This window comes from Nicotiana tomentosiformis, chromosome 10 (assembly GCF_000390325.3).
Source record: "Nicotiana tomentosiformis chromosome 10, ASM39032v3, whole genome shotgun sequence".
NCBI classification, from domain to species: domain Eukaryota; kingdom Viridiplantae; phylum Streptophyta; class Magnoliopsida; order Solanales; family Solanaceae; genus Nicotiana; species Nicotiana tomentosiformis.
In genome coordinates, this window is record NC_090821.1 from 44,389,620 (window position 1) to 44,400,637 (window position 11,018).

Here is an 11,018-nt window from a genome sequence, read left to right on the forward strand (position 1 = left end):
GAGGTCTTAGGACATAGAATTAATTATTAAATTTAAAGATAACATTTTGGGTCATCACATCTTATTGGTATAGTGAAATTGCTCTTCTCCGCTTGTGGACGTATGTCACACTGACCGAACCACGTTAAATTGGTATCTTTTTTATCTACTTTAATTGTCGTTATTATCAACTTGCATTATCTTTGTTATTGTCATTATAACATTGTTTGGCTAAATTCCGCATTACCCGAGTTTCTGATCCTAACAAATTGGTATCAGAGCCGGATCTAACCGAGTTTGTTTCAGTAACTAATATGACTTTAAGAAAGACTTATGTTGAGAAATTTGATCGAAGTGCAAACTTCATAATGTAACAATTAAAGATGGAAGCTATCCTAATTCAGAATGACTTAGATTTGGCGTTGCAAGGAAAGGAGAAGAAGCCGGATAAAATGACGGACGAGGAATTTGCCGTCATACACAAAAAGACAAAAGCAGGTATCATTATAAATCTCTCAAATGCAGTTTTATGTGAAGTTTCTGTAAAAACCACAACCAAAGGCATGTGGGAAAAATTGAAAACCTTATATACAAAGAGGACGGTGAAAAATAGACTTTACCTAAAGCAGAAGCTTTATACAATTCGTATGGGTGAAGGTACCTCTATTCTCTCTCATCTTGACACCTTTGATTCCATTCTTATGGATTTGAGTAATATAGATGCTGAAATTAAATATGAGGATCAAGCCGTGTTACTGCTTTGTTCTCTACCCCCATCTTTTAAGCATATAAGAGATACTATGCTTTATGCAAAGTATAATATCTCTTATAAGGATATTAAATCTAAAATCAAAAGAACAGATAGATAGTGATATTACTTGGGAAGCTAGTGGAACTCAAGTGAAAGTTGGCTTGTTTGTTAGGGGCAAATCCGACTCAAAATCCAGATACAATAATTTAGAGTGTCGCTATTGTCATAAGAAAGGTCACATAATCTCTGAATGCTATAAGTTGAAAAACAAAGAAAAGCATAAGGAAAGGAAAAATGAGCACAAAAATACTAACACTGCCGAAGCAAGTGTAGCTGCTGATGAGACTGAGAGAACTATTTTTTTAGCAACTAATAATAGTTTCAAATCTAACAATGAGTGAAATTTAGATTCAGGTTGTTCTTATCATATGTGTCCCAATCGGGATTTATTTACCATATATGAATCTATTAGAGGTAGAGTTGTCTTGATGGGCAACAATGCTGCCTGCAAAGTTTTTAGAAAAGGTACAGTCCGAATCAAAATGCATGTTGGTGTGGTGAGAATTTTCACCGATGTTAGACATGCTCCTGACTTGAAGAAAAATCTCATCTCTTTGGGCACTCCAGAATCTCTTGGGTGCAAGTACGCATGTGAAGATGGAGTTCTGAAAATTTCTCATGGTGCTCTTCTGATCATGAAAGCACACAGATCTGGTTCGTTGTATACTTTATTGAGATCCACTGAGTTTCGGTATCAAGACAACTTGTCTGATTTTGATGGCATTAAATTTTAACATATGCCCATTGGGGCTTATGCGGAGAGGGTGGAACAAATTTACTATATCAGCCAAAATTAGGCTAAGGTGGAGATATGTAATATGGCCAATATTTTGGCTAATGGATTCCATATCACATAAGCATACGCATATTTGCAAAGTGTAAATTTTGTTGGTAATATTCTTTGGGACCTAAAAATATTGCATTGTGCGGTGGATATCATTTGCATAAGTTGTATCTTTTCTTTTACAACTAAGAGGTCAAGACTTTTTTGCCTATAAAAGGAAGTCTTCATTTCTTGTTTCTTTCTTTCCTCCTTTATTAAGAGTGTTTTGTATGAGAGTTGAGTGTTGGAAATCACTTGTGTGAACTCTTTCTTTGGAGTGATCTTGTGAGGTTATTCTCATAGGGTATTTGGGATTAATTAGAGTATTTACTCTAATTTTGTACTCTTATTGGTATAGTGAAATTGCTCTTCTCCGCTTGTGGAAGTACGTCACACTGACCGAACCACGTTAAATTGGTGTTTTTTTAATCTACTTTAATTGTCGTTATTATTAACTTGCATTGTCTTTGTTATTGTTATTATAACATTATTTGGCTAAATTTCGCATTACCCGAGTTTTCGATCCTAACAAATTTATTATGATTGGATACATAGAATTCCTATACCCTTAATAGATCACAGAGCTTGGGTTTGAGACTTAAATATGTAAAAACATTGATGGAAAACACTTTCACTTTAGCAAGCCTTATGTGATATAAATCCAATCCAAATTAGTCGGAAATTCATGCAGGTATTGAACAGCCAGAGAGAGAGAAAAGAATTCATAGCAAAACCATCCCTTTGTCGTCATTTGAAATGCATTGTCTAACACGAAAATACAAAAGAAAAAGTAAATAAAGTCGAGGTTCTAGCACGCTCTTCCGCCGCGCGTAGACTAAGAAATTTATTTTATTTGGCGGCATCACTTCACCATCACTGCAAATATTCCTGTACTTGATGCCTTCCCTTTCCACTTCCCTCCCCCCTCCCCCTATAAAAGCAAGCAGAAACGCAAACACAATCAAATTCCCTCATTTTCTCCAAAACCAAATTCTCTCAATCGAAACCTTTACACTAAGAACCAAAGTACTATCTCCGGAATTCTCCAGAAGTTTCTAGAACAGTATATACCTGAAACAGCTACCTATGGGAAATTGTAACAACGATGACTTCTGGACCTACACCTCCGCTACATCTTTCGTTGATGATCGGCGATTCTCCAAACACGTTCATGACAATGTCCACGGCAACATCTATCTCGATCGTGTACGGTTTCTAACTCTGCATTGCATGCTCTAATTCTTATCAAAATCGTAGCTCGTTTTTGCTTATCAGAAATTTTAGTTCATTTTTACTTTTTTTTGCTTTCTAAATGAATAAATTTGTTTCCGTAATTTGAGTTTCCTTTTCCTGTTTGAGTTGAAATTTCATTAGCTTATGCTTTGTAATTCCGTTATTCTGCTTTGCATGTTATGTTCGTGTTTGCTTTTCAGCACATTAATTTCTGCTCTTTTTTCGTTTGAAATTATGTAATTGACTTTATAATCTGAATCTAGAGAGGTGAAGTTTCTTAGCCGGTGCTTTCTGATTCCGTTATTCTGCTTCGCGTGTTGTAAAGCTTATAAAAATCGGAGTACGTATTTGCTTTTCAGAATACTTATTTTAACTTCTTCTGTTTTTTGCTTTTGATTCGAGGAAATTGATTCGATAAATTGAAATTATTTTTCATGTTCGAGCATGAGGTTTCGTAGCGTATGGTTTATAACTCTGTTACAGTGCTTTGCACGCTGTAGTTGTTTCCGAACACGGTGTTAACTGTTAACCTTTGCTTTTTCTATAAGTATATTAATTTTGCTTTTTCTAAAGTAGTATTTTTTTTCTTTTCAAAAATTTGAATATTAAAATATATTATCATTATTTTGCTTCAATTGAAGATATTGATTCGACGATTTGAAGTTTTTTTCTATTCAAGTTCCGTGGCTTATATATGTTGGATGTATGCTTTGCGTATACGCAAAAATATATGTGTAGTAGTTTGTGAAAAAGGAAAACACTTCCCTTTTCTGGTTAGGGAACAGAGGAACAGCTGATAGTCAAGTCTCTGTTTGGGCCTATAAACGGCTATTTTTACCATGCTTAGCGTAGCAAGGCATATGGATTAGGCTAAATGTGAATTTTAATTTATTTATGTCTCCCGCTAAATATGATTGCGACCAGTTTGACTTCTTTCGGTACCTTTTTCTGATTCATTTATTCTAAAAATTCGTTGACTATCTCTTTTCATAGTTGTAGACATTTATTTAGGGGACAGGTAATTTTCTTAAGCAATAGTGTTTCCTTCACAAAAAGCTGAAAACATATTTTGTTAAAGTAACATAAAGTATATATACTGGCATGTTCGATATATGTTTTCTCTGATATCTGCACTTAATTGATGAAGATATCGGATTTTTTAATATTCTTTGTAGTATTTAACAACAGTTCTGCTCTTTAACTGCAGCTATCTCTGAAGTTCATCGACACCGAACAATTTCAGAGGCAAGCTTAATTTTTTTTCCTGCTCCAGAGCTTTTTGATTGACTGGAAATAATTCCAATTGTGCTTTCTTGTGTATTTTACAGGCTTCGCGATTTGAAGCAGCTAGGTAATCATATCCTATATTTCTTTTGTTCTTTTCAAGTTTTTTTCTGCATACGTAAAGCTGTTTAGAAAAACTCTCTAATGTTTAGGATAATGATTACCGGTGAAATAAGTTTTTAAAGATTTGCGAATGTACATCTTTCAGGCTTGTACAATAGAAATTGATTGTGTGGTGTCACAAACACGTTATTAGATTTTGTGTTTCAACGGTTGTTGAACAAATTGCCCCAGGTGTATCCACTTTTATGTCCTTCCATGTTAGGGAAGCTTAGTACTAATAAGTTTTTAAGTTGCTGCACGATAATTCTTGTATGATAAATTAGCTAAACTTGACTCTCTTGGACAATTTGTGGCATGATGGTGCGAGCATCTGGACTACCATTAGCTTGGCTCCCCGACTTTGTTATTTTAGTGTCAACGTGTTCAAATTTTGAAAGAACAAGTTCTCTTCTCAAGAATATTTTCTTCAGAGAAAGGCTAAAATAAAGTGAGAAACAAGATTTCTATATGTGGTGGCATATGACCATTTTAACTTTCTACTCTTTAGGCACCATCAACTATTTAATTCAGCAAGCCTGTGTTTCAGAAGACTTCATCATATCTAGGTCATCTATATATGCATGCTAGTGTTCAAAGCAACCAATTTTGTAGATCATAAATGCAAGTTGTCTTTTACTAACCTTCTTTTAGGAAAGGAGGATAGCGAAGTTCCGGTCAATCATCAATTGAAGTTACTGGTAGCAAATTGGTCCTTTTGCAATAGCAAATATCACTTTGATCAAATTGTGAAGCCACTAAACTTATAAAGGCAGATTTGTGTTTTGTTCCTTGTTGGTGTTCGTATCAGATACAAGTAATGTGGAATAAACTTCTTCAGGAAGTTTATGCGGTCTCTATCATTTCTGAACTTTTTCTTTTCAGGGCTTTACCATCATTTTGGATTTATAACTTGTAATTTTGACTCGATCTCAATTTCTGTCGTAGGTCTTACATACATGGTCTACCCTGGGGCTGTGCACTCTCGATTTGAGCATTCCCTAGGGGTCTATTGGCTGGCCAGTGATGCTGTAAACAGACTTAAGACCTGTCAAGTAGGACTATATCCTAGTGGCATAATTTACATTATATTGGCCCTTTATTTGATAAAATGTACTTGATGGACATGCCGTGATTGTAGGGAGTGGAGCTTGGCATTGAATCTTTTGACGTACAGACTGTGAAACTTGCTGGTGAGTGAAATATACTAGCTAAGGTTCATTATTCTCAACAGCATCTGGCCATTGTTCTTACTTGAGTTCATTTAGGATTACTACATGATGTGGGTCACGGGCCATTCAGTCACATGTTTGAGCGTGAATTTCTTCCTCGGGTTCGTGACGGCCTCAAGTGGTAATTGCTAATAATTTTTTTCTCTTTTTCATCAGTCAGAACTCAAAGATTTGATACAATGAACTTTATTCTACATTTATCATGATGACTGCTTCAATACATAATTCTCTTCATCTGTTAAAAAGAGAACTCCTATAGTGCTCCCCTGAGGAGATATTTGGTCCTGTTGGCACTATAAGTATTTCCTAAAACTCTTATTACTTATTGGGCATCAATGCGTGATTATGTGGTTATATTCTTCTACCAATCTGTGCCCTTTCTTCCATCTTGAGTGAAGATACTCCTCTGTCCTCTTCATCCAAAAATTTGTCAATGACTGAAGGAGGGAGTCTGTTTGACATTGCCACATCACTCACATTATTCATGGGTTATCCCCCCCCCCCCCCCCCCCCACAAAAAAAAAATTGCGGTATTTGTGGCTTCAAAAGAATTCTATCAGTAATGTAAGCTGAACGTTATGAGATCAAATTTGACATTTATGAACGCTCATGTATATTTCAAAGCAGTGTGTATGTATTCTTATTTATGTACAAGTGCGATTCTTTTTCTCTTTATTGCTATGATGAGTAGACTGACAACACCACTCTTTCACTTTTCTTGGTTTACCATAACTTTATACTACCCCCTGTATATGTTTGAAGCTGTCAATGTACCTTTTCACACATATGACAACTACTATGAGCAGCAGATAGATTGAGCATGGTTATTTGTGACTCATACGGTCTTGTGAAATCTTTTTTCATTGTGGAAAAATCAGTTGATGAATGTTCTTTCTGGCAACATTTCCATAATTTCATTTAATTCTCTTCCAAACTTTAGGTGAATTAGAGATTATCTGAATTAGTCATTTAAAGATTTCTCCTCCCATCTTTAGAGCCTCGTAACAGATCTTGTTTAAAATTTCCTTTATTTCTTTTTTGATTCTCTTCTGCATGGCAATGCTACTTCTTCACCTGTCACAAATCAGCTGTCACTTTATATGTACAGTCAATTTGTTGTGTATCTAATTTAGCTTCTTTCTATCTCATGCACAGTTTTCTGGGAAGTATAAACTGATGCAGGCTCCCATGGTTGAATTAGATTTGTAGTCTTTATCTTAGTCAACTCTTCTAACTACATACTGGAATTAAAAAATTTCAGGTCCCACGAAGATATGTCTTTGAAGATGATAGACTACATTGTTGATGAGCATGGCATTGATATTGGTTCTGACTGTCTGAAGAAAGTGAAGGTCAAATGAAAATTTTATCTCATGATGCGTTTTTACATTAAAATATAATGCACTCTTAGATCAGATATTCTCTCCCCATAAAGATGCAATCTCAGCTCTAAAAAATTTCAGACTAGGATAAGTTGCCCCGAGGTTGTCTTTTTTCATGGCATAATTTACTCCGAGTTTAGAATTTTTTCTTGAGCTGTGCCTCATGCTTTCAGAATTATATCATGTAAGATTGACAAATTTCACGTTGTTCATTGTTACAAGAGCTTTATTTTCAGTTTGTTGTGGAACTTCATTTTGGATTCGAGGGTAGATCTCCTTTCCAGCTCCATCTTTGGCTTTACTTTGAATCGTATTAAATCTTTTCTGAATGATATTAAAGCTTGTAATATGACCATTATTTTGTCAAATGGAGTCCATTTCACATAAGCATAAGTATCTTTGCAAAGTGTAGACTTTGTTGGCAATATTCTTTGGGACCCAAAAATATTGCATTGTGTGTTGGACATCATTTGCACAAGTTGTATCTCTTCTTTTACACCTAAGAGGTCAAGACTTTTTTGCCTATAAAAGGGAAGGCTATTAGTTCATTTTAGACACACCAACAAGACTTGAGTCTTCAATTCTTGTTTCTTCTTTTCTTCCTTTATTAAGAGTGTTTTGTATGAGAGTTAAGTGTTGGGAAGCACTTGTGTGAACCCTTTTTTTGGAGTGATCTTGTGAGGTTATTCTCTTAGGGTATTTGGGATTAATTAGAGTGTTTACTCTAATTTTGTACTCTCTTTTGTACTCTTATTCTTATAGTAAATTGCTCCTCTCCGCTTCTGGACGTAGGTCACTTTGACCGAATCACGTTAAATTTGTGTCTTCTTTATCTACTTTAATTGTTGTTGTTATCAACTTCAATTGTCTTTGTTATTGTCATTATACCGTTGTTTGGCTATATTCCGCACTACCCGGGTTTCCGATCCTAACAAAGCTCTTTTCTTTTCTACACAGGAACTGATAGTTGCTTCTGAGGAAGGTAATTCAGTGGTAAGTATTCTGGTGGGAAGATTTGAGTGAATATGTTAAGATGCTAAAATAGCTATGATATGAAAACAATACTGAATCTTTTGCTTCATGACTTTACTATACAGAGCTCGAAGGAGAAGCAGTTCTTGTATGACATTGTTGCTAATGGGCGAAATGGAATAGATGTTGACAAGTAACTGGCCCCTCCCCTTTTGCTTTCTTCAGATGCAACGTAAATTATGCACTTGCAGCTGCATTACATGAATCAATCTTTTTGCAGATTTGATTACATAGAGCGTGACACCAGAGCTTGTGGTCTTGGGTGCAATTTTCAGTTCCAGAGGCAAGAATCTTCATATTCTATTTGGTCCTTTTCTCTAGAACAGAAGAATTTGTCCCGAATCATTACTAACTGTGGAAAAGCCAATACTATCTTTTCATTACTTGCAGGCTACTGGAAACAATGCTTGTTATAGACAACGAAATATGTTATCGCGCGAAGGAATGTTAGTACTCTTGAAACTATTATGTTACATGAAAGAATAACATCTCCAGATATAGAAACAGTTTTTACATTTCATTTGATGAATTTTGTTAGATCTTACAATCCACAAGCTATTTTCCACACGTGCTGATTTGCATCGTACGGTCTATATGCATCCAAAAGTGAAGGTGCATAGAATTTCACTTAACTGGGTTCCTTATTTCAAAAAGTTTCCACTTTCTACTACTTAAATCTCATTACGAGTGCTTGCTTTCTTTTCTTTTTTCATCTTATAATTTTTAGGCAATAGAGCTCATGGTTGTAGATGCCTTGATAAAAGCCAATGACCATCTTCAAATTGCTTCGTACATCGATGAACCAGCTCAATACTGGATGGTTGGATAATCTTTTCACTGATATAACACAAAATACCATGCCTGTCTGAACTCTAAACCATCGGTTAATTAATAATGTGCAGTTAGATGATGCAATAGTCAAAACAATTGAAACTTCTACCGATCAAGAGCTAGAGGAATCCAGAAATCTGATTCGTCGAATTCGGAGGAGGGATATATACCAGGTATCTATTACAAAGGCAGAGAGTCCGGAGTCATAATTCTAGTTGGAAAACATCTATAGCTTCAAGTTATTTCATATTATTGACCTAAAGATCTTATTCTGTGACCTGTTCTTCTTAAAATGCAAGGACAGTGGTAGGCATATCTTTCTATTAACATCTATGTAACTCCTGTTCTTCTGTTATTCTCGTTCTTAAAAAGTTGAATGATATCAACTATCAAGCTATTTAAAGCAAGGAAAAAATATCTAAAATATTTTTGCATCAATATTCTGACAGTTCTGTAATGAGTTTGCTGTGCCCAAGGAGAAGCTGGAGCATTTCAAGAATGTGACGGCTGAAGATATAATTTGTTCCCAGGTCCTTCAGATAACTCTAATGGTCTCTTTTGTTAACCTGATAGTAATGAACATTCCCTCATAGAGTAACTTTTTATCCAGAATTCTGATGCTCATTTGAATGAGGAAGATGTCATTGTTACTAATGTTAAAATTGATTTGGCTAGTGGAAGGAATAATCCATTGGAAAGGTACTTTTGAATCTTGGGTTTGCTGCTGACGATCTCATGCTTTGTGATGACTAAACCGCTTTTCTTTTCCTCTGTTCATGTGTTCCATTCTCGTCCAGGATCAGCTTCTTCCAGGTATTGTAATATCCTTTTTCTTCTATGTTTCCAAAAATCTGGGACTAAAATAGATAAACGAATAGATTCTTTCAGGTTTGCTTAACGTCTTTCCCTGAACCTACAGAGATGCAAATTTGAGTTAATATGAACAGGTTTTAGTGAATGCTTTTTGTCAATGTGCTCCAACAGTTAGAAATTAACCTTGTAATATAATGGTGTTCTTCATGCTAGTTGTAGAATATCCTTTGCAACTATCAATTAAATTTTACTAGATTCTCCAGCGATTTTGTTGAACTATACTTAACTATTGAAACCACTGATGTGTATCAGTTAAATGGAAGAGGCTGTACAGCACAGAAATTATACTTCCTTAGTACCTTAGCAGGATAAACCCCATCGATTAACTCTGGAAGTTCTTATCTCTGGTTCTCAGATTGTCAATTCAAAATTTCATTCCCCTTCAAATGTTGTAATGTCACTTTTATACGGTGGATTCTTTTTTTTTTTGGGGTGCTCAATCCCGCTTCTCTAATGTTTACTGTTTACAGGATTATGATAGCTTTGAGAAATTCCCTATAAAGGATGACCGCATCAGTCACTTGTTGCCTGCATGTTACCAGGATATGATTGTTAGAGTTTATACCAGGAAATCTGAACTGGTCAGTGAGATACAACCAACCTGCCTTTTACTTTGCGCCTATTTTCCTTTCTTCTTCCTGTTTCTCTGTCTCAAGCACACTTCAAACCTCCATTTCTCTTAGAAGTGGGAAAAGAATCACATTAAAAGTAAAAAAATAATACGAGTACTGTATATGCTTTAGTAATGTTGGTAACATCTTACAGGTAGAAGCTGTTTCTGAAGCATTCGAGAATTTTCAGATAAGGACTTACGGGAAGAAAACACAAGTACATGCAACTCCTGAAAAGAAGAAACGCCTGAAGTACTAGGATCGATGAAAATGGCCTTTGTTGGCTTCTAGCCAGATGTACTCGGTATACACATGAACAGTAGAATCTCACTTTCCTCTGATATGTAAAGGTATAGATGTAAAGTCCATGAATATGGCTAAACTCATATCACTCTGGTTGATCTTGTTAGTCTAGCTGCATGAAGTCTTAGAGCCCGTTTGGACATACGAAATTTTTCCCTTTTTTTCAAAAAAATTTCACTTTTTTTTCGAAATCAGCATTAGTTCATAAAATTTCTAATTTTCACTTGAAAATGTATTTTGAAAATTTTCGAAAATTTGAAAAAATTCAAAAAGCTGTTTTTCAAAATTTTCACTCAAAACACCCACAAAATTTCAAAACAACCCAAAATTATATTCATGTCCAAATACAATTCTAAATTTTAAATACTATTTTCACTTGAAATTTTTTTTCCCCTATTTTGGAATTTTACAATTCTTATGTCCAAATGCCCACTTAGTTGATCCTGCAAGTATAGGTTCTATAATGGCGTCGGTAGAATGATGTTAGTCACATGTAACGAATAAAGATTGGTACCAAATAAAGGG

General features: G+C 35.1%; 1 protein-coding gene across 4 annotated transcripts; it reads left to right on the forward strand.

The window, feature by feature from the left end:
* Positions 1-2,567: 2,567 nt before the first annotated feature.
* Positions 2,568-10,599, forward strand: LOC104098910 (uncharacterized). Of its 4 annotated transcripts, none has more exons than XM_070187602.1 (20): positions 2,568-2,819; positions 4,054-4,091; positions 4,175-4,197; positions 5,178-5,284; positions 5,371-5,422; positions 5,498-5,582; positions 6,723-6,813; positions 7,066-7,110; positions 7,801-7,836; positions 7,941-8,008; positions 8,096-8,158; positions 8,266-8,321; positions 8,414-8,487; positions 8,603-8,695; positions 8,778-8,879; positions 9,156-9,236; positions 9,317-9,405; positions 9,504-9,519; positions 10,050-10,160; positions 10,381-10,599. In XM_070187602.1, exons 1-20 carry the CDS (start codon positions 2,700-2,702, stop codon positions 10,447-10,449), a joined length of 1,419 nt encoding a protein of 472 aa, XP_070043703.1. In that variant the 5' UTR covers positions 2,568-2,699; the 3' UTR covers positions 10,450-10,599. The 4 variants fall into 4 exon arrangements, with proteins under 4 accessions (XP_070043703.1, XP_018627197.1, XP_009604054.1 ...); XM_018771681.3 differs by having other exon boundaries at positions 2,569-2,819; positions 10,345-10,599; XM_009605759.4 differs by lacking the exon at positions 7,066-7,110 and having other exon boundaries at positions 2,569-2,819; positions 10,345-10,599.
* The last annotated feature ends 419 nt before the right edge of the window (positions 10,600-11,018 follow it).

Coding starts and splice junctions, on each gene's coding strand:
- LOC104098910 (XM_018771681.3), top strand. CDS start 2,700: ATGGGAAATTGTAACAACGATGACTTCTGGACCTACACCTCCGCTACA. Junction 4,092..4,174: donor GACACCGAACAATTTCAGAG/GCAAGCTTAATT, acceptor TGTATTTTACAG/GCTTCGCGATTTGAAGCAGC. Junction 8,159..8,265: donor TGCAATTTTCAGTTCCAGAG/GCAAGAATCTTC, acceptor CATTACTTGCAG/GCTACTGGAAACAATGCTTG.